Below are 23,057 nucleotides of genomic sequence, written 5' to 3'. Positions count from 1 at the left end.
CACCAGTATTGTTTACATACTTTGGGCCATGTCTCATCTAATATGCGGAATGATCATTTTGGGACCTGGATGATGATGAATCAATACATTGTTGTATATATAGCAATACTACAGACTTATATACTAAATCTAATGTTAGTACATTTTAGATAATTTACTTTTTCTGCAATATAATATACAACTTATTATTCATATTTATATGTTTTTTAACATTTATATTTGTATGTAGTTTGTATATAGTCTATATACATCCCTCTTTCTGTCTCCAGGAACTATATAATAATATGTATCCTAAAAATTATATATAGAATTATAAAAATTATAATAATAATAATAAACATTGCATGTAGTATAATGAAATTATATGTAAATATAATAATACATGTTATTGAATAAATCAAAGATATTTCATTCAGTATATTAGATGATATAAAATAATAATTCTATACAATTCTAATTAATATATTTTAAATTAAAATAATATATTTAGTAAATAATAAATATTTAGTATGTGTAAGTGTGTGTGCGTGCATGTGTGTGCGTGAATGTGTGTGTGTGTGTGTGTGTGTGTTTGAGTGTTTGAGCGCTTGAGCACTTGAATACATAGTTTTTTGTGGACACAAATGTGTTTAATGACATGGGTATTTTTATATGTATTATGTATTATATGTTTAATAATGTGTGTGTGTGTGTGTGAGTGTGTGTGTGTACAAACAGATAGAGTTTAATTTATAAAACATAAAGTTCTATTTTCTATGAAAGGTTATCTAGAGAATGATCTCATTTGAGCAGTTTAAGTTCTTGTTTTTCTCTCTAGCTTCTAGAAAAGGAAACTTCAGGAAATGAACTATTCTCTGTGTAAACAAAGTTCTCTTAACTATCAGATCCTCTGCATCCATCTGCTGCCATCTATCTTCACGAAATGTATCATGTCCCTGGACTGACGGTTTAGCTTATAACGTGCTAATGTTGTTTTTAAAGCACATGCGGACATGGTCTTCATGTTCAAGCCACAAAACCTTTTTGTTGTCGTTCAAAGAAGTGTCCGTCTGTTCTGAATTAAGCCTCCTCAGCCAATGAGATAAAAGTACACAATGTGCAGTGTTGTGATTGGCGCTCTGTACGTGAATGTGGATGCTCTCCAACACTTTTCTTGCTTTGTTTAGGGGGTGATGGAAACTCTTCGGCCAAATCTGAGCGCCTGGGCACCATGCCACCATTTGGGCGTTTGGGACAATTGTTAGTGTGCTGTTGCTACATGGTGTTGTTTGACTTCCTAAATCAGAGGAACGCAGTGTTCGCTACAGATCACATGACAGGCTGAAGCAAGTTCTCAAGCAGCACACGTACACAAAGACCTTTTACAGAAATCCGAGGGCTTACGACATACGTACACAAATATGGCATATTTTCTAGCATGACGTGAGGAATTTTGTCCTTATGTGACCTTTGTATGTTTTTAAACCTGCTACTTTCAAATTCAAAGGAAAGCATGTATTGTTTGAGTCACGCATCAGAAAGCTGAAAGAGTTAATGACTTAAAGTTCAACAGAGTTCTATCACACTGTATATGTTCTATTTAAAAAGGCATACATAAATACTGGATGCTTTTATTCATTAAACAAAGAATATATTTTCTAATGCCAATAAATAAATACATAAAAATAACTAGAATAAAAGTTCTTTGGAATCTTAATATATGTAGGTCTATTGTATGTCCATGAAGGAAATTGTTCTTTTAGAACGATAATCATGTTAGTTGTGAATATTGATATAGACATCCATTAGAACAAATATTCATTCTTTAAAATCATATTCCTGTGTTGTGGTATGATCTTTGCCATCCTCTTAGAGTTAATGCACTTTCACACCAAGACCAAGTACTATGCTAACTATAACGATGACTATATAAGTGTGTTAATTGTAAGCGTGCGCAGCTGTTGTCTGTCACTTTAAATGCTCAAGCTCTGATTGTCTGTCAATGGTTTTATTGTTTATTATTTTGAAAGTGATACCAAAACATTGCTACTCTGTATCCTTATCATTTTGGCTGTGATGTGGACTGGATTATTAAAACCTTTTAGTTATAATTTAATCTTGAAAATTTCTGAAGATTTTAGCATGGTGATGGATACAACAATATTAATGCATTTGGTCTTGGTGGTTGTAGATTATTACTGCTGCTGATGCTGCAAGTACAGGAACTTGTTACTGCCAATGCATACTGCGATATGGTGCCATGAGTATTTGAGACATACTACTGCTGTACAAATATAGTATAAAACAACCCATAGTAGATCTACACAGGTGGAGCTGGGGAAGATGGAGGATTTCAGAGAAACTCTGAAAGCATGCTAAAAAAATCTCAAGTGAATGCTAGCCAGACATATAAATGCAAGGCAAATTCAAAAGTGAGGTGGATTGTGTTTGGCTGTTATAGTTTACAGACTTTGCTGTATTCTTTTAGAATTAAGGTGTATTCACAACAAGTCTATTAGAACGGATGATAATGATCTCTTTATCATAAACACATGCAGCATGCCATCTGTTGCTTTAAATGCATGATATTTGATTGGCTTATCACTCATTAGCTGGAAACAAAGAACGTGTTTGCAATATAGTTCCTCTGTGACGATATTGTGTTACTGGAAGTTCCTATTCTCAGAATAAGAATGAGAATTAAAACGTTTACTTATAGTTATCATGATAGCTCTTGGTGTTGACAGTCCTTCAGATCAAGTACTAAAACTTAATACTTATATTTATTGTTATTGAATTGGTGTAAATGGACCTAAATATGCTTTGTCGAGCTAAAAGAAGTTCTACAGACCCTATGTCTTAAACAGCTGAAGTTTTAATGGTGCTCATGGAGCAAGATAATGAAAAAAACACCAAGATGCAGCACAATGAACAAAGATGTCCATGCAGTGCATATTTACACAGAACACGTTCTATGTCAAAAGTATAAACAAATAATCCAGCTGGGGGATATTTTCTGCCTGCATTCCCTCCTCCTCCTCCGTCCAGCACTGTGCCCAGCTTCCGTTAGCGCTGGCAGTGCAAGCGTGCAAACTTCTTAATGTTTACTCATTTACTGGATGATTCATTACTGCATTATTCAGCTAATCATTCACTCACATTTTAGCAGAACTCTGGAAAAGTACTTTAATGCTTTTTTGCAAATCAGGGCTGCTAGTAATACAGCTAGTTTGCTCTAATTCCTAGCAAATATACTTATTGGTAACAACATACTTCTGTCCTCAGATAGCTCTGTTTGTGGGTGGTTCTCCTAATGCTAGTATTTTTTATTTTTTTTGACATTACCATGCCAGTAGTAAAATACTGATATATTTTATAAATGTTTTTGGGGAACCAAATATAAAAACATTCTAGGAATGTTCTAATAAATTAGGTTTTATTTTTACAATCATAAAAACAAAGTTCCCAGAATGTTCTGGGAATCAACAATGATTACAAAATTAAGTTGTTTTACTGCAACACATTTGTTCTTAATATATCTACATGAAGAAGAAGTGTAATTTAGACTAGGAGGCACATTGGCTTTCAAGGGCTGTATTCAAAGGCTGTTAAAGAGAGGAGAGGTGAACAATTAACCTCGCGTCTTCTAACGTGTGACTTTGTGTGCTATAAACTACAAAATTATAATTTCCTGTTTATCACAAACCTGTTTTGGGAACCAGCTGCCAGCACATACATCCTGGCAATAAAGTGAGTGAAAGAACAGACCATCTCTGAATAGCAGTGTCAGTAAAAGCAAGGCATTTGAGGCTGTTATGCATAAGAGTCTTTAAAACCTGTGCACACAGGCAATGCCTGGCTTACGTAAGACACCACAACCATGAAAAATTACATGGCTCTTATATAATCCCGTTGAAAGGGTTTAGTGTGCTGTTATATTTGCTCTTCGTATTGCACACAACTGTAAACCGTATTCTGTTCTGAACATTTAGAATACTGGTGATTTTAGTATTTTTCAGAGTATAGGAAAAAAGATGTTTTAACTTTGAATAGACTAGCATGCAGTTCCTGTGCTGTGGTAATAGTGTGTGGTTTCCATGTGAGTCACTACATCCTGTGGCTCTCTACACATATTTACACAGCAGAGTTCTGTCAAGTAACTCAAATGTAAAGGTCCTTAAAGGACCAAAGCAATAGGCAATAGGGTATATGTTTTCTTTTCTTTTAATTAAATAACATAATTAATACAAAGACTATATATATATATATATATATATATATATATATATATATATATATATACATATATATCTGTTCATATCAAGGTTATTATAGTTATTATAGTTAAGTGTTGTTGATAACCATTGACTTCTATAGTATTTTTCCATGCTATGGATGTCAATGGCTCCTGTCAACAGTTTGCTTGCCAACATTTGTGTTCAGCAGAAAAAAAATAAAAAAAATAACTGAGGGTGAGTAAATTATGGCAGAATGCTGCTTTTCAATAGACGTACCTAAATGAAATATGACCCCCCCAAAAAAAAATGTCCAGCTTAGTAGAGAAATAACAAAGTATCTGGCTGAATCCAAGGTCAGCATTCGTACCACACTGGATCTATCTGTGGAAGATTCTATCTGTGGAAGTTAAATGACCCTTCTTTGACCCATTCAAAAAGTTCCATTTGTCTCTGTCCTTCTCATTTCACAGTGACACTGACTGACACATTTATTTAAGAGTGGCCTGTCCAAACGTAAGCACAAATAACAGGGGCTAATACTGCACTGCTCTCTTATGAATGGGGCACACTGTGACCTGTAGGCCAACTGCCAATAAACCATTTTGTATAAATTTCACTGGCATAGTGCTCTCCACTACTCATGTACATCATCCTCTTAATGCAGCACGTAACCTGCATGGAGATGGTTTTGACATCATGATACCCAGTCTCCACTCTGCACTGTTCCCACATCTGAACCATACATTAACATGACCTTTCAAGTCATAACTTGTTTTTTTTATAACTTTATCAAGACAGGATGATTTACATTACAATTACTTCTTTTTATTATACAATTAACAAAATAAAAAAGGCCTATAACACTAGCTTGCACTGTTCTTTTAATTTTATCTTTATTATATGATTTAAGAAAACCTCGCTATGTGCACTGCATTAAGCTGAGACTTGTTATAGTGCTTGCATATCATGGCTCTTTTGTTGATTTTGATTGCTTTCATCATCTTCATTTAGAAGTTGCTTTGGATAAAAGCATCTGCTGAATGACTAAATGGAAATACAAGTACAGAGATTTGGAATTAATGGATTTTTTTTTAAAATACACAAGTTACTATAAGTTACAAACCTTTATTTTTTTAAAGAACAAAAAAGATTTAAACAAAAAAAAATCACTTGGATGAAAGTTGACACTCAAATAACTCCAAGTTGAAATGGTTTATTAATTTTTGCACCTTTCTAAAAAAAAAAAAAAAAAAGAATAAAAAAAAGAAGTCCAGTCTAATGTTTTAAATACAGTGATGGATGAGATTAAACATTAATTGGTGTTAAAACTGGAATTTTCATCATTGGCTTCTTAGCATGAAGCAGATACAGATAAGCATCTATGTAAAAACAGGCTTGTGGCACAAATTCACTCATAAATGGAATGTATGCTTGTCAGCTCTACACATTAGACACTTACATAGGTTGTATAAAAATGCTATAAAAAGGCTAAGATACAACCCCACTGAAGCATTACAGCTCAATTTCAGATGAACTGTGGTCTAAGACTTTCCAGCTATACATACATAGATCTCATCTTCAATAAGAAAGGCATTAAATCAATGTCAAATCATTCATGATGAATAAGCACTGCACTATGAACCTCTGCCATAGTTCACATTATAACAATTGAATAAACCGGTTCTCATGACATGAAGAACACCAGTTTCAAATATCACTCTGGATACTGGCTTTGATAGCAAAAAAAAAAAAAAAAAAAAAAAAAGAAAGAAAAACTATATACATAGTAATTATGCAATATGCAAAGGATTTATGTTGCTTTGGGCAACTTCAAATAAGCTTCTATCAGAGTTTCTCTCCTCAGCACCCGAAACAGAGGAACATCAGTAAAACAATCACATTACAATGTTAGTCAGTTTGAGGAAAGGAGAGATTCGGACGTCCTTCAGTTCTTAGTTAATGCCTCAATAAATGGGCTCCACTCATTGTTCTCTGGGTCATACGCCTCCATGGTATTGAGAAACTCATTTCCATCGAAGCCCCCGACTGCACAGACCACACCGTTCAGCACAGCCAGCCCTGCGTTGCTCCGTGCTGATGTCATGCTTCCCAGCATCCTCCACTCATTCTTGGCTGGATCATACACCTCCACACAGCGCAGCGCATGAGAGCCGTCAAATCCTCCGACCACAAACAGCTTCCCTGGAAGCAGTTGAAAATTACTTAATGGAGGCCAAGCCCTAAATTTGACAAGCTTCAGTCATTTTCCTACCAGTGACACTTTATAACCCTGCTGGAATAAACAGTCGGAAATTTGCTGAAAATGTATTACATGATTTGCTCACCAATAGATCTTCTGTAGTGAATGGGTACTCTTTAGGGGGAAGAGTAATGGGACTTTTTCACTGGAGGAAGCATGATTATGGATGGTTTTAAGTTCAAATGCCTTATTGGTGAACTTGTTTCTTACCAACACACCTTTTCTGAAGAACTGGTGTCATGTGGATTGCTGTGATGTTTTAATCAGAAGTTTTGATTCATTCTGACGGCACCCCATTCACAACAGTGGATCCACTGGCGAGCAAGTCAAAGTATATCAAATCTGTTCCAATGTAGGAATGGATGGCCCGAGGATGAGTTTTTGTTGGTGTTTTTTCTTTTTTCTTTTGTGAACTATTCCTTTTAACACAAGTCTCCAGTTACCTTCATACACAACCACACCAGCTCCACGACGGGCCACGTTCATGGGGGCCACCAGGGTCCATGTGTTGTTTGCTGGGTTGTAGCGCTCTACTGAGTTTAAGCAGTTCCAGGACTCCGCACCACCTATCACGTACACAAATCCACTTAACTCACACACCGCCGCCTGGTGCCTCCCTAAACACAGACGAGAGACAATGTACATGGTGAATCACACATTTAGGGTTTAATATCAAAGTCATTTCAAAACATAAAACTGAATTGACATACTGATGTTAAGGGGTGCACAGCTGGTCCACATTTTTGTCACTGGGTCAAAGGAGTCACAATTCTTTAAGCCCTTTTGGCCACAAGGATCAGATCCACCCACCACAAAAAGCTTGTTTTGCAATGAGCACACACCTGAGAAGAAAAAATAAGAAAGATTATTCATTCCTTTACTGTCCGTTCTAGGACTGGCCATATAGATTGTTTTTTATTTTTGGCCTTCAGAACCAAACAGAAAAAGCTCATTTCAAACAGATTGCAAATACTCTATACATTGCCTAGCAGGAAGTGATGTGTACCTGCATTGCAACGGTTGGTGCGGAGCTCAGGAACTTGAATCCACTCATCAGCCTTGGGGTTATACATCTCTCCACAATTCAGCTCATCTGAGTGACCATTGGAGCCACCCATCACATAAAGCTCACCCTGAGAGAAAAACATTCATTTAGCTTTAATGGCAGATGCACCAGAGCTGCTCCAGGATTGGAAACCGTGCCTTTACCATTAGCACAGCCATCTGGAAGCGAGCCCGTGGAGTGCGCATGGGAGCGATGAAAGTCCAGCAGTCCTTCTTTGGGTCATAACACTCCACAGTCCTCAAGCACTCTTCTCTGTTATAGCCACCTGGACAGGTAACAATAAGTACATCAGATCTGCACACCTAGCTCCAGTTTCTATGAATTCTTTTTCCCATCTTATGTCATAATACATATGTGGTGCTTTCGTTTTTATATTTGTTTTTCTCCAGCTCCACTACCATAAACACTCTGAATGTTTGTTTTGCTAAATTTGCATGAATGGCATTACAAGGCACACATGGCATATCTGTGCTCTGATAATAGATAAAACAATCTACAAAATAGTAATATACAATAACTGGAAGCTAAATGCAACTTATTGTATTTTTATCCCAATAACTCAACAAAGACCTTTAATTTCCTTTTAAGGCCTACTATCACTCTCTGTGCAAGCATACCTGCAGCAATAAGCTTGCCGTCCAGTTCAGCAGTTCCCAGGCCTGAGCGAGCATAATGCATGGGCTTCAACAGCTTCTCCTGCAGATCTATTGGTTGAGCCTCAAAGCTCGGGCTCTTCAGCACACATGGCGTAGCAGATGGGGAAGTATGAGGACTGGTGCGGCCGTGCAGGGAGATCACACTCAGCATACCTCTGAGAACAGCCAGACACAGGTAGGCATTGTCTAGAAAAGAGCAGACAGAGAGTCTTAGCCCCTTGACATCCAGTTCATTTAATAAACACACTAATACAGGGATCTGGCTTTATACTACCAAAAAGAGATGAAAAATTAAACTCAACATGGATATAACATTACACTGCACGTCAAATTTTTGGAAAAAGATTCATGTTTTTTTTTTCTATTTTAATATATTTTAAACACTAACTTATCCCTGTGATGGCAAAGCTGAATTTTCATTAGTCATTACTCCAGTCATCAGCGTCACAATCATTCTAATATACTAATTTGGCAGACTAAGGACATAAAATGTTACTAAAAACTTAAAATGTCATTTTATCCATCAAAAAACCCTGGAGAGAGAAAAAGAACAAACAAAACAAACAAAAATAAACCTTGGCTTCCACAAAAATGAAGCCCCACAACCTTTTCAAACACTAATAAAATAAACATTACATTTTAAAATGTAAAAAAGGGTTTCAGAAAGGGATAACAGCTGGTCAGCTATACTTACTGGTGGTCTTCTCTGAGGCAATATACTTCCATTCATGCTTGTTGAACTGGTTGTTGGAAGGAGAGAGGCTGCCAGAGGCACCTGAGCTCATCTCATCTCTTTCCCGAGGAGGCTTCTTCTGCAAAACCAAACCAGGCAGCTCTAAACCTGCCCAAACTTCATTCCCTTACTCTACTGCATGCATAAGGGCTTGGGGCCAAAGACTAAACCCATTCCATCCAGTGCCGATACCACCATTTAAGGGGTACTCCATAGTGCACAGCTAAGAATTCCTTTAGCACAAACCACTTGAAACGCATTAAAATGGGAGCCATGCTATTCTACAGCAAAGAATGCAGTGTACTGTAAGGGGAGGACTGAAAACCAGTCATGTACCTGCACAAACTGAATGTGGTCATCCTCAGAGCTGCAGACCTCTGCCTGCCGCTCAAGCAGGCTCCCATCATGCAATTTGTGATCTGCTGAGTAGTACAGCGTTTGCACCTGCAACAACAAAACACCAACAAGACGCATGTGGGTGTTTCCATAAGAACAAAGCAATGTTCTGCCTTGTTCCTTGAAGCAGTGGAGTCAGCTGCTATGAGGGAGGCCCTTGACAACTGTGTGCTGCCTGGACCTTGAGGGAGGCATGACCTTTCACATGTCTAAGGTCACTGTGATTGTGGAAACTGCTGAAAGGCAGAGATCATTCCTATTATAAGTAAGTAACTTCGCTTCGGGTCAAAGAGCTATCTAAAATGATCGCAGCACTGTGGGATTGGATAAAAGTTGTAAGGCTCTCAGGAACAGTGTGCACAGATGGGAGCATATGGTTTTTGGTAGGTCGATTAGTACCACTGATGGTTGGGATCTTGCATTCTTCTTCAGGGCTGGACAAATCTGCTGTTGATGTGTATTACTAAACCTACAGGAGACATGGGGAGATCAACGGGGAGGAGCAGCCATTAGAATCAAATTAATAAAAGTCCAAAAAGCCCTGCTGGGGAGAAAACGTTGAATTACAGAGACAATTCAGGCCAACACAGTCCAGAGATAGAAAGAAAAGGGGGGAAAAAACAGAGACTTAACCTTAGGCTCACCTGGAAAACCAGTTTTTCAGTATTTCGAGGAGCACGTACTGCAAAATTTACAAGGTTAAGGGCAAAAACCCTGGGGGCAGGGGATGAGTGGGGAACTCTCAGTCAACCACTGAACAGAAGTTTAGGAGACATGAGCAAAGCAAAAGGAATGGGTAGAAAGCCATAATACTGACCTCTTCCATCAGTTTCTCCAGGGGATCTCCATTCTTCCACAGGCTGCGCTGTACCCAGCTTATCACTTTTGAGTACAGTTTGCCATTACCTGGCAAGTTCAGGTTGTCCTCTAGCATAACCTCCAGCTATACAGACACAATTATATATAAAATTATAACAAATTAAATGCAAGTAACATATGCATATATATGTTTTATATAATATATATATTTGTATACTTTCAGCCGAGGAAGTTTAAGGAAGTCATCCTGTTCTGAGATCTCCTGAAGATGGTCCTGTATAAATGCATCAATCTTGCCCAGAAGCCGCCCATCAGCCATTCTACTAGCAAAGTTACGGTATGAAATAGCACTCTGGGAGTCAATTTTTGACAGCAGGTAGTCTCCACAGATCTGCAAACCGGATTCATAAGATTAGGGGACTAAACAATAGTGTATAGATGAGAAAACTACCATGAAAATGCCTGTAAATACCTGTTTTACCCTCTCCAGTTTGAGCTTCTTTGCTGCAGAATACACATCACTAACCAGATCTTTATCTGCCTTCAGTCTGTCAACAGGATATTATGGGAACATATGAAACCTGTATGTCCTTGAAATGATCAATGTGTAAAGTTAAGTATGTGTAAATAAAAAGTTAAGAGTAAAGGTAAATATATGTACTGGGCTGTGTAGGCATAGTTGAGCAAGATCTCCACAGCATCAGGGTTGAGGTCATCAAATTTTATCAGGGAAACCCCACCCTGTGGCTCAGAGTCAGTATTAAAAATCTCAAATAGGTAAGGACTGCAGCAGGCCAGCACGGCCTTATGGGCCATCAGCTCATGTCCACAGACCTGCAAAAGAAGCATTATAAAGTATGCTGTAAATACAGATTGGTGATACCTTTATCTACACTTCAAAAGTATGAGGTACTTTATTCAGCAAGGATGCATTTACTTGATCAAAAGTGCCAGTAAAAACATTTATGTTGTTACAAAACATTTCTATTTATCAAAAATTCTGGGAAACGTATCATGGTTTCGAGAAAAATATGAAACAGCACAATTGTTTTGATTATAATAGGAAATGTTTCTTGAAACTACAGTAATGGCTGCTGGAAATTCAGCTTTGCAATCATAGAAATTAATTAATTACATTTTAAAATAATAACATAGAAACACCAGGACATAAAACAAATACAAGTATATACGTATATATTTGTTAAAATCAAAATATTGTTTTTTTTTTAACCATATTTATGATCAAATTAATACAAATGGAGCATAAGTCACAGAAAAAAAAAATGATAATGTAAAGCACACATGTAAAAAATATGGTCATGTAAATTATTTTCTGAAACAAAGGTGAGGGGTCTTACCTGCAGTCTGACATCACAAAACTGGCCACTTTTACGCAAAGCATTCATTTTGGCCACAGTAGAATCAAGAAAGCTCTCATCTTCAAATATTAAATATCCGTTGGGAGTCATTTTGTTGGATCTATCAAAGTCAAGGAGGCAAACACAGCAAAATGAGACCGACTGCTTTGTGTTAAAAAAATGCAACATGATGAGAAGACCCACATGGAGTCTATGGCATTTTGTGACATATTTTGTAAAATGACTGTATGGTGATATCAAAAATTAATTCAAATTAGTATAAAATGTGTTAAACTGAGCTGACAATGCTACACATCTTAGAGGGAATCATCAAAAGTAGCTAAATATTTAATATGAACATGTAAGGAATGGGGGATGTGAAGAGCTCTCTGAAATTCTGCAGAAATCCCCACACATTCCTGTAAAAATTCTGTGGTCACAGAGTCCATGCATGTCTGGTGAGGAGACACACTTACCAAACAGGTAAGGTAACAGAAGAACAGTCTTGCTCTAAGGCACTTTCAACAGAGGGTACCACACACAGATGTTTCTGGATAAGAGGCAGTGGCGTGACAGATCGTGTGTGATGTCACTCAGCGGGTTAAAGAAAAAAACAAGTCTTACCACCTTGGCTACACATGATGACCTGAAGAAGCGAAAGAAATAGTCAAACATCACAATTCAACTACAGCCGATCATAAGAATAGTTACTTGAGCTTCAAATCAGCATATTAGAATGATTTCTGAAGGATCATGTGACACTGAAATCTCGAGTTTGAAAATTCAGCTTACAATCACAGGAACAAAAAACAAAAAAACACACACACACACACACATATACATACATACATACATATATATATATATATATATATATATATACACATATACTTTTTTTACCGAAAACCTTTTGAAATTTTAATTTAACAATATTTCTGTTTTACTGTGTTTTTAACTAAATATATGCAGGCTTGGCAAGCATAAGAGGCTTCTTCAGAACTCTAACTGAACACAGATACAAAAGAAATCATTATGTTCAGTTTTGTCATGGTCAGCGTTCACACACACACTTTTTCAACAATAAATTCTTTTAGCTTTTCCAGTAGTTTTAGATTTCTATATTGTACAACAATATATGACTAGAAAGTTATATACGGATTATATAAAATCCCTGTTTTTTTCCAGGCCTAGAAAATCCTAATTAAAACACTCACATTTCTAGATTTTCCATAGGCTGTGTGAAGCCTGAAATTTCGTTTACCAAAACTGTAACCACCAACTTGTATTTTTGATCCATATCAAAATAGCCAAGTTCATGTTTATATTCATATTATTGCTTCTAACAGCTTTGTTTAACTCGAAGAACAAACAATTGCAACATTACTTATAAAACACAATGTAGTGTTCTAAACCTTATACTCTACATTTAATACGCCTATGTTTTATAAAGCATCCAGAAAACTCCGTGTTTTTTTATTTGTTTATTTTTATTTCCGGGTTTAATGTTTGGTGAAGGCGCGAGGAGGAACTGCTCTTTCTAGATTAAACAAGTCCCGCCGAAACAAACACATGTGACCCATCAAAACCGCAAATTCAAAACAACAGTTTGCAAAATAAACATCACATTTCAAGTCTGTCATGTGACAAAGACAAGATACGGTTTAATTATTGAGGTCTCTCATGTTTATGTGAATAATAAATTAGAAGTTAACGTTACCTGATAAGAGCCGACTGTCAAATGGTTAACGTTAGTTTAAACAACACGAACACTGCGTCATTTATTCACCCAAAAGTTTCCAGAAAACCGACTGACTTACATTAGCCTGTGGAACTGAAAGAAAACTAACGTTACATTTTAGACAGAACAACAGCCTCCGTCACTATTCACTTTCAATGCATCATTTTGCTTTAAAATGAAAGTAAATAGTTACTTGGGCTGCCGTTCTGCCTAAAACCTACTTTTCTTTCAGTTCTACAGAAAAAAAAAAAGTCAGTAGCATTTGTAGAATTTCTATCTTTATCTTAACTAACTTTAACGTTACCTCTTCAAAGACAATCGGGCACTGCATTGTTTTAAACCGTCTGGGCGGTTAAAGTGCTATCAATCTGTTTCAGAGACGCCTTTTTCTCAACCATTCCCCAAAACAAACAGCCGTATGTCATCTGGATATCAAATCTTTATTTTTCTCCCTCAACCGAAATTCAAACTGTATGACAAACCTTTAACGTTAGGTAAAACAGCAAACAGACACTAAAGCATCTCCTAACAACACTAACGTTACATAAACACAACAACACAAACAGCTTCACGAGCTCGACTAACTTTAACCTGCTCTAATTTTCAAACACAACTTAAGTTAAATGTCTTACCGAATTCCTTTGTCTGTTTAGGATGAAAAACATAATTTCTACTTCGAAAAAAATAGTTCTCAAACCAAAGAACCGCCGTTTGCGAAATGAACGAAATGAAGCGCGCGCTTAACTACGCTGCGTCACTGATGACGACAGCACAATGGGCGGGACAAATAATGGAGCCTATCTCTAACTTCCATATAACATGACACTTTACAAATAAAATAAATGTTTCTAAAAAGATTGATTGTAGAGTACCTGGATCTACATAAAAAGAAACACGTCGCTTGTGTGAATATCACCAGCCATTATTCAGTTTAATCACAGTAGCCCAGTTCTTGCCCTACAGCAACAAAAACACAGAGCAGTTCATTCATGCAGAACAGATGTGTGCTGACACTGTCTGTATAAATATTTTAGGTCTACACTTTGGAGCTGGAGCGAATGCTTGGGGTTTTATGATAGTGCTGTGTCATTTATAGGCCTATCTCTGGAATCTCAAATGTAATAAATAGACCTAGATAATAAAAACAAATAAATAATAATAGAAAAATATGTATGCAAAGATATTGCAAGATTAAAAAAAGATTAATCAATTATTTATACACTGTGGTCTACTGAGATGTCTTCTGTTTTGTAAACCATTATGTTACTTGCAACATTATCCCTAAAAATCTGTAATTAAGTCCCAGAATTTCTCTCTCTCTAGTTTTGTTAAAAATATCAAGGTCTGTGGTATTTTTTATTTTTTTCAGTGTATAAGTCCAAATAAAAGTCAAACTTTATGCAGTTTGATAAACACAGAAAATAAAGTCCAACAAAGAACACTGTCTTGTGTGTTTCTGCATAATAAATGAGTATTGAATAGTTGTCATATTTCCTGTGATGTTATTTTGCAATTTGTTCCATTTCCTCTGTGAGGATGTGTATTTTGTAACCACCTCGTCACTGGCACTACTGAAGTGCCTCCACCCCAGCCCGCTGTCTCCATGGTTCCCAGCCACTTAGAAAAAGAAACATGAATATGTAGACTGACGTGCCTCCTCATGGATCCTCAAACTGTTGTTCAGTTGAGCACAGCTTACATAACGCACTCTGCTGAACATGGTTTGAAAACATAAGTCATTTTCATAAGTCAAATTCAGGCCTCTAAAAATGAACATCATTGATGATACAGTCTGTATATATATGCAATTGATCTGATGAATGAGTTTTACTTTATTTTAGGCTTGTTTAAGTGTATCATAATGTGATAGAGTGGAAGATTAAAAACAGTTGTCAAGGACCATGAATGATAATATTTTATCATAGGATAGTGAAGGTTTTTTGGGTTTTTTTAATTTTATTTTATTTTAGAGTTGTATACATTTTATGAATGGATATTAATTTTAAATAAAAATTGTATTAATTTATGTTGTTTTTATAAAATATATTGTAATTTTATTTCTAAATATCTTGTCAGTTTTTATTTGTTTACTAATGTCACATTAAACCGTTTACTTTACTAATTGTCTCTGATGCTGGTTTGGAAGTGATAATCATTATGAAAAGTGCTTTACAAATAAGCTACATTTAATTAAATGGAAAATCTTCCTTTTCTTCCTAATATTGCCATAATTCTAATTAAGGTGGTAATAATAATAATAATATATGTTCAAACAAAATGTTCTTAAAGTAATGTTACTGGACATTACTTTATTACTTTAGGGGAAGTCGTGGCCTAATGGTTAAAGGGCTGGACTCCCAATTGAAGGGTTGTGGGTTCTAGTCTCGGGCCGGACGGACAGGGAGTGCATGTAAAGTTCTCTCTCCACCTTCAATACCACGACTTAGGTGCCCTTGAGCAAGGCATCGAACCCCCAACTCCTCCCCGGGCGCCGCAGCTTAAATGGCTGCCCACTGCTCCGGGTGTGTGCTCACAGTGTGTGTGTGTGTGTGTGTGTGTTCACTGCTCTGTGTGTGTGCATTTCGGATGGGTTACATGCAGAACACAAATTCTGAGTATGGGTCACCATACTTGGCTGAATGTCACTTCACTTTCACTTATTCTTAGAATTGTATTAAATGTATAATATACAATACCTTTAGTCAAATGCTAAACAAGTCTTTTCATAAAAACTGCCTGCTATTTTCCCACACACAGTGTAAATGTGTGTATACAGTACATGAAACAGTACTCATATTTTACTGTTCTCTATTTTTATTGCACTATTTTTATATTTTAAGAAGAAACCACTCACCCTTTTTAGGTTTATTTTGCAACAATGGTAAGTCAACTGTACAGTGTCCCTTATTTTGTATGGAACCTGTAAGAAGTGCTTTGGTTTAAGTTGTGTGGAGATGTTGTGCACTTACGTCTCCATAGCGACTGACACACACACACTTAACATGGGTCATTAGAAAACAATGCCATTTCACTTGAACAACACAATGGGCCACAAAAGCTCAAAACCTGTGACCATATATATATATATATATATATATATATATATATATATATATATATATATATATATATATGTGTGTGTGTGTGTGTGTGTGTGTGTGTGTGTGTATACATGTGTGTATATGTTTATGATCCTTCATAATCATTCTAATGTGCTGAATTATAGTCAGAGTTGGAAACACTTTTGCTGATTTTTCATGATTCTTTGCTGAATAAAGGATAAAAAAATTAAAATTTTATTCAAAATAGACATTTTGTGTTGCAATATAGACTACTATTCAAAAGTTTTGAGTCAGTAAATAGTTTCTTTCTCTTTTCTTTAATAAATACTTTTATTCAGCAAGGATGTTAAATGGATAAAAAAAAAAAGATAGTTAAGACTATATTGTTAGAAAATATTTGTATTTTGAATAAGCGCTTTCTAACTTTTTATTAATCAAAGAATCAAAAAAGTATCGCAGCTTCCGGAAATATATTTAAGCAGTGCAGTTTCAACACATATTAGAATGATTTCTGAAGAATCACTGAAGACTGGAATAATGGCTGATGAAAATTCATTGCTCCATCACATAAATAAATTATATTTTTAAGTATATTAAAATAGGAAACCAATATAATTATATAATATAATTATAAAATATAATTATAATTTAATATATCAATTTGTAATTAGAATTTTTAAAATATATTTAATATAAATTTGCATAAATGCTCACGGTAGAGATGCATTTTCAGCTGTCTCTACTGTCTCTATCTCAACTGTATAATGTTTATACTTTCACATTTTAGGTACATTTATAGCAATTTTGTGTCATTTTATTAATTTTAGTTTCGGTACCAGTCAGACCATTGTCACTGTGGTATGTTGACATTTAAATCAGCTTCTTGTAAATGTTGGTGGTAATAATACATCCAGATTTGTTTTTTTTTTTTGTTTTTTTTTTTGTTTTTTTGAAAAACCTCTTGTCATTGCTCTTTACTGGGAAGAAGTGAAACTGTCAGATTTCCAGGTGATTCATATCAGCAGTCAGTACCTTCCTGGTATTCATAACTGATATCTATAAATAACTGTTTGTGATTAAATATACAAGTAGGTCTTCTTTTTGGGAACAGACCTAAAACTTTTAATCCTTTTCTGGAAATCCTGGTTTTGATTATTTAAATGTAATTTGAATGCAATCAGCGCCATATCTTGCTGTATTGTTTAAGCGTGCATATTTAATTATACAGCTGAGGCCAAAAGTTTTAAGAATGACACAGATATTAATTTTCACAAAATCTGCTCCCTAAGTTTTTATGATGGCAATTTACATATACTCCAGAACTTATTGTAATTGTCAATAAAAGCCTTTGGCACTTATGAAATTCTTGTAATTATACTTCGGTATACCATAGTAACGTCTGACAAAAAGATCTAAAAACACTGTACCAGCAGACTTTGAAAACTTTTGTCCTGTAGTTATCCACCTACTCCTGTATTATAGAAGAGATCTAGAACCCCATAGGACCTCTTCTCTCTATATTTTTTTGCATTGCATTGGTTTCTGAGATATTAAAATAAATAGTGCACATTCTGTTATTGATTTCTGTTAGCCCTTTATTGCTCTGGATCAATGACCTGGAATGAAGAGAGCTTCGTTCCCATGAAATCACAACACCAATAAATCTAAATAACTTCTTTATCAACATTTCCAAAGGACATTCACTCCAAACATATTATCATTGATCTTTGAACTTGTCACATGATGCCACTTCTGATGACCCACATTTAAATGAGATATAAGAACTGTACATCCATAAAGTACAGTGCATATAACTGCAAAGGAAACAGCGCCCCCACGTGACTGATATGAAAAGCCCTGAGCGAAATTACATCACAGTCCAGTCAAACTGCACAAAAACATCTCTCACGCACCTCAAACAGGCCTTTTGGTTTGCATAATCTACAAATTAGTCTTCAAAGATGAAAAAGAAGTGACAAAGTTTGTATCCATCTCATTTATTTTTCAAAAGGACCGTGCAATTATAAAAGGAATATTTCATAAGGCAGTTGGTAAACCATTTCGTAACTTTTGCACTTCACCATATGATTGACTGGTGTGATGCAAACTCAACATTCACTTGGAATCGTAAATGAACAAGTGGAGACTGCCTAGGGTTGTTGATGTATGGCTTCAAGTATGGCGAAAACAAGCAGACCACAGTGGAAGCTTGATCTGAGTGCTAGCTGCGTGTTTGGTGGGAGTCGTGAGAGCACACAAACACTCGTGCGTCTCAGAGGTTAGCTGTATCATCAGCACCTGACATAAAGTCTGAATTCAAAGTACATGTTGATGTTAATCAGGTTCTACAGACATCTAATACAGTTCAAAAATGCTGTGATCAAAATATACATAAGATTTTGTTGGACAATCTAATAATACTCAGCGTTATAAAAAAATTAAACTCATTGTTTTTGTGGAGAGTACAAAAACACACTTGTATTAATCAACAAATATGACAGTAAAAACGCTTTTGGCAACTTAAGAAAAGTTATTCCCTTTTTTGTTTCTTAAAACATGATCCTGGTATGATATGAATCCAAAGAGAAGCATGATTTACTGAAGGGACTGTGGAGGAAAAGAAGCACTCTGATCACAAGAAACTGTGCTGGAAATATAAGGCTAGATTCAACAACCAACTCTGAGCTTATATATAATGCAATGCATGCAAGTAGGAAAAAGCAAATACTGATGTTGGCATGTTTAATAGACCAACTCTGATTATGTCTTAAGAAGAAGCAGATGAAGAAGACTAAACTAAACTACAGAAAACCTTGTTCATCTTCTTAAAGGGATAGTTCACACAAAAATGAATCTGCTGTCATCATTTATTCAACCTCATCCTAATGTATTTGACATTATTTCCTCTGTTTAACACAAAAGGAAACATGGAATGTTGTTCGGACTTCAAAATATCTTTGTTTTATTTTCCAGTCATACAGGTATTTTTATTTTATTTTTTTACAGCATGTGGACATAACTTTCATTTTTAGGTGGACTATCCCTTTAAGTTAAAAAAGAAAAGAAAAAAAGAAAGACAAAAACAATTCCAGAGTAGCATCACATTCCACTGTAATAACATGACTGTAAAGATTTGGTCATGTGACCACATGCACTGTTTGTTCTGTTTCTTTGAGACTTTACATCAGGACAGGTATGAGAATGTGAAGTACGTGAAGTGGACAGGTAAAGAGATGTTTCCTTTGATAATAGCTAAAATGTCTGTGCTTAATATCTACTGAGGTCAAGAATAGCATTTTCTCATCACTGTTAACATCAATCCGAGGTGCTCATCTTCAATGCAAGCAATCCAAATGGGTCTGTAATGTTTGATCGTTTAAAAAACAACAAAAAAAGTGGATTGACTGGACGTCCTCCACAGTTTGGCAGTGTGGGAAACCAGAAACCAGACCACGAGGGGTTGTGCCAGCCAGTCCCCCCACCAACCCTGCCTCAGTGCCTCAGTGCTGAAGTTCACACAGTCTTCCTGGCCGTGAGCACTCTGACGATGGAGCCCACGCCGCCAGCTGAGAGAGCCTATACAGATAGAGAACGACAGAATTTGGGTTTGCAGTGGTCCTATGTGGCACCATTCCAAGATTTTCATCTTTAGGTGAACTGTTCCTTTAAAAAAATTTACCTTTTCATGCCACTGCAGGAGGATGGCACTGCTGTTGTCTGAGGGTTTTTCAAAGCCTCTGTAAATGTATTTCATCAGGAGATCAACTCCAGTCTTATCCAGAGACTGAACAGCCTTTTCTATATCACTAGTCTTGAAAGAGCTTAGCACCTTCAACACGAGGCCTTCAGCCCGTTCCTGCAAACACACACACACACACACACATAATGAACGAAGCTTGAAAACATATCATGAATCCATTCATTTTGTGAGATTTTTATACACTTCTAATCCTATACAGCCATTTAAATAAGTGCATTTTAAGTAAATATAAAAATGTAAATGTGATTTTACACAAATATTCTAAATTATACTTTTTTTTAAATAAGATTTTAAAAATATATAAATATATAAAATCTAATTCAAACTTTCTGGCTAAGCTTTTTCAAGCCAACTTAAAATTTGTCAACAAATGTTTTATCTTGTTATTGTTCAGGATATTTACTGTTGTAAAGTATCTATCAACTTATGTTGTTGATGCAACATAAATAAAACTGCCATGACATAATATTTTATTATCCATGTCATTTTACTCTGAGCAATACTTGTTTTCAAAGCCTTAATAATAAATATTTTATGTTATTTGTTTAATGAGAAGAAATGATGTCAATTAAATTAACGGTCAATGAAATTGTCTCCAGCCCTAACAACATTTTTAAGATGTATTCATTTCATTTCATTTCAAATAAAACTAAAACCTTTTTGAAGAACCAAGGTATCACACACTCTTGGAAAACAGATCTATGGATCTTTCATTTTCAAGAAACATCATTTTGAACATACAGTTATAGTTTATAGTTAAGCCAAGCACTAAATATTTTATCAAATGCAATTTTTTTTTTATTAATCCCTATCCAGTAACTCCTGGGACTTTCAAGGCAAGGTTGAGAACCACTGGAAGAGGATGATCATGCTAAAGGTTTGACATGACTGACCCGTTAGATGCTTAGCTTTAACTCACCTTCACATTCTGGTTCTTGGTGTTGATGGGTGGATTCTTCAGCACTGCCTGCAGAGCGCCCATCAGGTTCCCTGTATCATGCATTAAGGAAAACCACAGGACGCCAGGAATCACATCTAGCCATCAATAACATTCACTCTTCAATGATCACTACTCACGAATTAAAAATGTTATCGGAAATTAAAAAGAACCCGTGCAACCGGAAGCCAGTGGCATCCGGAAGTGTTTTCTACAGCAACATCATTCAAAGTAATTTCCACATATCTATAAGATCCAGCTTCACGTGTTGCACTTTAAACGTTATAGTTCATAATTCAGCGGGTTTAGAAGAACATAAAGACTGGGATCCGCAGTGCAAACTTGTGCTGACGCTGTAAAAAATGCATATCCTAAAAGATGAATGAAGTGACTGACTACCACACCCATGTCTGGACGACAGCTCACAAATTATCTATTATAGCAATTTCACGCCAACATACCAATCATATATCATATGGAAAGAAACAATAAAAGTCGCGGGACTGAAAGGATATGATCTGATGAGAGAATCCACCTCAGCCTCATCCGGACCCAGCTGATTTTCTCCACCGTCCTCCTCGTCGACAAACTTGTTTTCGTCGTACTCATCCACATCAACCTTCCTGAATCGATCGGATACTGTGTTCTTCGACATGGCTGGTTTGATCAATCAAGCAGAAGATTTCCGTTTATACAGAATAGTCCCAGCACTTACAGGAAGAAGCTCGCTGCTCGTTGACTTCCGCATAGAAAGCCCCCTAGTGTCAGTGGCACGAATTAAAACCTACACGTGTCGTCTCATGTAAAGCCGCGTTTCCACCGCAGGAACTTTACCCAGGAACTAGGGACTTGGTCCGGTACTTGGTGTGTTTCCACCGCAGGAACCAGGAACTAAATAAAAGTTCCGGGTAAAAAAATGCCCCCCAGAAAGTCCCTGCTGGCGAGGTGGTACTTTTTTAAAGTTCAGGAACTTTCGGGGGCGGGACTTTGGCGCTAAACATTCTGATTGGTTGAGTTCACGCAGCATTGGTTGAGTTCAACCACCATTTATTCGGATCAACATTTTCAAAATATTACTGTTATTGTGTCATGAAATGTAATTTTAAAAGTATTTCAGGCGAGAATGTAGTTGTTTGAAACTCAAATCTGTTGTTTATTTATAAAGACAGCGCCTATTTAAAAATGTGTTTCGCCGATCTCGTAGACGGTGAGCTCCACTCGATCAGCGGGAGCTCAGTCCTCATGTATCCGCAGAGAGCAGCCTCTCCTGGGATAGACCTTCTGATATGTGCCGCTGGCTCTGATGTGTCTTTAGTGGTTAAACATAAAATATAATTCAGCTGCGGGGTAAATCTAACAGGTTTTCTTTGGTCTGTATTCAATTTATCTATATGTTAAAATGAAAATAAAAAGGCAAGTCTATATAATATTTCTTTCATTGTAATGGCTGTATATAACGTTACAATAATCCCTGAACTAAGTACATTTCTACAGCTGTTATTATGTTTAAATGAAAATGAAAGGAGGCAGTGGTATTTTATATCCTATTTCGTTTTATTGTAAATATACTGAGGGGAAAATTGCAGTAGCCAAAGCAATCTGAGTTCACGCAGCATTGGTTGAATTCAACCACCATTTATTCGGATAATTTTCAAATATTACTGTTATTGTGTCATGAAATGTAATTTTAAAAGTATTTCAGGCGAGAAGTAGTTGTTTAAAACTCAAATCTATGGTTTATTTATAAAGATCATGCCTATTTAAAAAATGTGTTTCGCCGATCTCGTAGACGGTGAGCTCCACTCAATCAGCGGGAGCTCAGTCCTCATGTATCCGCAGAGAGCAGCCTCTCCTGGGATAGACCTTCTGATATGTGCCGCTGGCTCTGATGTGTCTTTAGTGGTTAAACATAACATATAATTCAGCTGCGGGGTAAATCTAACAGGTTTTCTTTGGTCTGTATTCAATTTATCTATATGTTAAAATGAAAATAAAAAAGGCAAATTTATATAATATTTCGTTTCATTGTAATGGCTGCATATACACATTTCCCTG

At 36.1% G+C, this 23,057-nt stretch overlaps 2 protein-coding genes across 3 annotated transcripts; both read right to left on the bottom strand.

The window, feature by feature from the left end:
* Positions 1-5,414: 5,414 nt before the first annotated feature.
* Positions 5,415-14,029, bottom strand: LOC127950942 (influenza virus NS1A-binding protein homolog B). 2 transcript variants are annotated; one of them, XM_052548381.1, is made up of 15 exons: positions 13,876-14,029; positions 11,982-12,151; positions 11,506-11,626; positions 10,809-10,981; positions 10,620-10,695; positions 10,365-10,538; positions 10,146-10,271; positions 9,269-9,376; positions 8,894-9,011; positions 8,161-8,385; positions 7,687-7,808; positions 7,484-7,610; positions 7,188-7,319; positions 6,921-7,094; positions 5,415-6,419 (listed from the first exon to the last, which is right to left on the bottom strand). In XM_052548381.1, the coding sequence occupies exons 3-15, from the start codon at positions 11,614-11,616 to the stop codon at positions 6,163-6,165; spliced, it is 1,923 nt and encodes a 640-aa protein (XP_052404341.1). In that variant the 5' UTR covers positions 11,617-11,626; positions 11,982-12,151; positions 13,876-14,029; the 3' UTR covers positions 5,415-6,162. The 2 variants fall into 2 exon arrangements, with proteins under 2 accessions (XP_052404341.1, XP_052404342.1); XM_052548382.1 differs by lacking the exon at positions 13,876-14,029 and adding an exon at positions 13,223-13,364.
* A 4,257-nt stretch (positions 14,030-18,286) lies between these two features.
* On the bottom strand, positions 18,287-21,766 carry LOC127951161 (actin-related protein 2/3 complex subunit 5-A). The gene is made up of 4 exons (XM_052548837.1): positions 21,519-21,766; positions 20,985-21,058; positions 19,985-20,161; positions 18,287-19,881 (listed from the first exon to the last, which is right to left on the bottom strand). The coding sequence occupies exons 1-4, from the start codon at positions 21,655-21,657 to the stop codon at positions 19,819-19,821; spliced, it is 453 nt and encodes a 150-aa protein (XP_052404797.1). The 5' UTR covers positions 21,658-21,766; the 3' UTR covers positions 18,287-19,818.
* Positions 21,767-23,057: the final 1,291 nt, after the last annotated feature.

The sequence above is a fragment of the Carassius gibelio genome, chromosome B2, assembly GCF_023724105.1.
Source record: "Carassius gibelio isolate Cgi1373 ecotype wild population from Czech Republic chromosome B2, carGib1.2-hapl.c, whole genome shotgun sequence".
In the NCBI taxonomy this organism is placed as follows: Eukaryota; Metazoa; Chordata; class Actinopteri; order Cypriniformes; family Cyprinidae; genus Carassius; species Carassius gibelio.
The sequence above is the reverse complement of the archived record's forward strand: the minus strand, read 5'-3'. Positions and strand labels throughout refer to the sequence as shown.